This window comes from Gymnoscopelus braueri, assembly GCF_963280865.1.
Source record: "Gymnoscopelus braueri genome assembly, chromosome: 11".
Taxonomy (NCBI): domain Eukaryota; kingdom Metazoa; phylum Chordata; class Actinopteri; order Myctophiformes; family Myctophidae; genus Gymnoscopelus; species Gymnoscopelus braueri.
Genome location: NC_137613.1, coordinates 17,318,887 through 17,322,647, shown reverse-complemented (window position 1 = coordinate 17,322,647; position 3,761 = coordinate 17,318,887). Strand labels below are relative to the sequence as shown.

Below are 3,761 nucleotides of genomic sequence, written 5' to 3'. Positions count from 1 at the left end.
CATACTGGAACAGCTACTTAGCTCTGACATTGAGGTCAAAACTCAGAGTTTTGACCTCAATGTCAGAGCTAACTCTCACAATCATTCTGCGGTTGTTTCTCTGTTCACAACCTCACCATAATCTCTCATGGCCAATTTGAGCATCCATACTCCCACACTAGTAAAAACAACATTGCCTTAAAGCTAACATCATGAGTGTGCAAAGCATTAGCACCATGGCCTCTTCATTAAACAGACTGACCAGGTCCATTCTATACAGTAGATGGGGTTCAGCAGCCATAAAGCTGTATAACGTCGCCCTCTGGCAGAAACATTGTATGTCAAAAAACCTTACTTTTCAGGAAATGGAGAAAATAACCCGTGTTTCAATGGATCCGACATAGTATTATATTGATATTTTTAATTGGTTAAATATTTATAAAAACCCACGGACAGAGTTAACCACTTTCAACATTGGTGTCCCTATTTTGGGAATGTCATAGATGATTCAAAATGTTTAGAAATGTTCCTAGATTTATAAAAAAAAAAGCATAGGTTGCTATAAGCTGTAGATTGTCTATTGTTGCACGACATTATCTTACAGTGAATTATAAGATAGGGCAATGATTTATGAAAAAAAGAAAGAAAGAAAGACATTATGGAGATACAAGTTTTCCGCAAAACGGTGACGATTTGGGTGTTTTAAAGAGTAGAACATGGGACTGTCACTGCGTATGTTCCTCACATGTCCATAAACGGCCACTCACACTTCCAAAATGTAACAGTCAGACGTTAATATACCAGCTGTTATACTATGGACTGCTACTATTGGACATGTTCTACGTGGACCTTAGGAAGAAGTATATTTTAAACTCCAGTTTGTGAAAAAAATAAGTGCCGGTGGATGGAGAGAGGGTTGTGAAAGTGAAGAAAACACTCTCCACAAAAGGAACCACAGAAGCTACTAGCGAAAGTGAGTGTCAGAGATAAGGAACACATACTGTGCAGTCAAATGTTCTTCAGAACATCCAATTTGCTTGGAGGGTTTCGGCAATTCAAAATGATTCGCAATTCAACAAGCTGGGGGTGGTCTGAATTGAACCGTTGCAGGTCAGTGCAGTCTTAGAATTCTGTTGCAAGTGGTTTTAAGTTTTTGCATCCTTGGTGTGGACTGGGCTTATTACGCCTTATTCATGAAGGGAAGTTGTAGATGAAAGTGAGTAGGCGGTCTTCAGAACGACTGAGACACCTGAGATGTGAATTCTAATAAAACAAAGGACCGCCGTCAGTATGATGTTGCAAATATTGTGTGTACCACTTTACACGTTTGCCAGTGTATTACAGCTCTAAAGAAACGCGTAGCAACACACAGGGCAATGTTAAAGGTAGAGCCTGACCGATTTTTGGGTCCGATGCCGATCCTGATTTTGGAGAGTCCTACGCCACCGATTACCGATGTTTTGACCGATAATTTGTCTGAAAAACATTTAGTTTCCATTTGAGAACAATTTAACTTATAACCAAACTAATAGAAATAAACACAAATAACTTTTGAAAGGTAAAGAATTTAAAGTATTAAATTAACTATAAACTTTAACATGAGGATATATGAAAAGAACATTTAATTATACAATAAACAAGCAAACAAGTTAAATATAAAATACACATAAACTGAATGTTATTTTATTTAACTACTTAAGCCCTATTTTCTTTCTTTCTTTTCTTGTATAATTTCACCTATAATGAAAAGCCTGAAAAAAGGAACGGCAGGTTGAAAGTCGTTAAAAATCAGGACACATCGGCTGCATACTGTAATTCCTTGTTGTCAGGCAGAAACCTCTGTATTTAAACTTTTTGCCCTACTTGATCATATTACAGCGTCACGTCCAAGTATCAAAAGTAGCAGATCCACAAGCTCGTTTTGAGCTTGTAGATCTGCTATGTTTGCTATTTTTTAAAATTTGAATCCAGAAAAGTAACAGTTTTCCACCCGTAAGAGGTTTCCAACCGACAGAAACAAATTGCTGAAACAGATCATAAAGTCAAATAAAGGACAAAATATATCGGCCAAACCGATACATCGGTCGGGCTCTAGCTACGGAGCAACATCTAGTTGCGAGGACAAACGTAAATGCGTACATATTTTGCCTTCTGTTTATGCATGACAATCATTGTTCTTATTTTCTTCTGTGAGTTTGTGTGTTTTCCTAGTCTCTCCATTGGCATCGGCCCGCTATCGGTAAAGCACTTTGAACTGCATTCTGGGTAACAAAGGTTCTATACAAAACGTTATCTTTTTTCTCCCATCCCTGTGACTCATGGTGCCATCTACTGTGAGTGAAACAACACTGCCTCTCTCCTCCGGTCTGCTAATCATCACATCCTCTCTCACGCTCTCTCGCTCCGTTCCCTGCGTGTTTAGTTTGTTAAAGTGTCTTTTGTCTTCATCTCAGCAACAGCATCGATTACGATTAATCCCTCCTCCGCAAACCTGATTACCTTCCCCTCGCTCTCTTCTGTCCTCCTTCCTTGACCTCCTAAACATCCTCATTCTCTCTCTCTCTCTCTCCCTCCCTCCTCTCTCCATCCTCTTTCTTCTCCCTTTCACCGTTTCCCAACAGCTCCCTCTCTCTCTCTCCATCCTCTCCGCTTTGTCTCCCCGCCCACGTGATTCGAGGGTCCAGGATCTCTGTGTCTCTGTTTGTGTGTGGTGTGTGTGTGTGTGTGTGTGTGTGTGTGTGTGTGTGTGTGTGTGTGTGTGTGTGTAATTGCATGGTGTATCCGCACCATAACAAAACCTACCCCCTCCCTCCCTTCCCGCCCACCCCATCCTTCTGTCTCCTTGTCCCCTCCCCTCACCTTACCCCGCTATGCTACGCTACGCTACATTTACGCTAGCCTAGCCTAAGCGTGTAGCCTAGCACGGCGAGGCGTTCATGCCCATGTGTGTGGGGTGGTGGTGGTGGTGGTGCTGGTAGCGGGGCGGCGGCACGTCCATGGGCAGGGACTGGCCGCCGTGCGGGAGACCGGGTGGGTGGGAGTGTGGGTGCTGCTGAGGCGGGTGCTCGTGCGCTGTCGAGTGCGAGTGCGTGAGCGGGTGGCGCTGGTGGGGGTGGGAGGAGCGGGGCAGGGTGGAGGAGGAGGCGGTGGCACCGGGGTGGAGCGGGTGCGGGTAGGCCGAGGACGCCGAGGACGTCGAGGAGGAGGCGGCGGCGGCGGTCGCCACTTGCAGCTGGTAGCTCGCCACGGAGGAGGAAGGACCCGACGAGGGGCAGCGGGAGGGAGGCGCGGTAGCCCCGCCTCCCATTTTGGGATTGCCGCCGCCGCCGTGGGGAGGGGGCCGCGGGGCGGAGGAGGACGAGGAGGAGGAGGAGGCGCGGTGCGGGGCGGTGGGGGGCGGCGGCGGCGTCTGGGTCAGCTGGATGGAGATGTCGGACGAGGCGTCGGACGGGCTGCGGCCGCGGCGGCGGGGAGGCGGCCAGGAGTCCGGGTGCAGGTACTGGCCGCTGTAGTCGCTGCAGTCGGACATGCGGGGGCGGTAGAGGGCCGGGTGGGGCCGGTACAGCTCCTCCTCGGCGTAGCGCTTCATGAACAGGTAGACGGACATCACCCCCGCACCCTGAGAGAGAGAGAGAGAGAGAGAGAGAGAGAGAGAGAGAGAGAGAGAGAGAGAGAGAGAGAGAGAGAGAGAGAGAGAGAGAGAGAGTAAGCAGATAAAAAAGGACACAGAGTTGGATTAGAAAGAATGAGAAAAGGGATTGAGGATAGATAAATTAAGGTTT

At 47.0% G+C, this 3,761-nt stretch overlaps 1 protein-coding gene across 1 annotated transcript in view; it reads right to left on the bottom strand.

The window, feature by feature from the left end:
- Positions 1–2,896: 2,896 nt before the first annotated feature.
- Positions 2,897–3,761, bottom strand: part of LOC308095485 (voltage-dependent calcium channel gamma-7 subunit-like) — a gene marked incomplete at both ends in the record, with an annotated part of 30,297 nt that continues 29,432 nt past the window's right edge. Inside the window, one exon of the mRNA XM_080442542.1 lies at positions 2,897–3,598. Within this exon, the coding sequence (XP_080298668.1) occupies positions 2,897–3,598 (702 nt within the window). The remainder of the gene's footprint in view (positions 3,599–3,761) is intronic.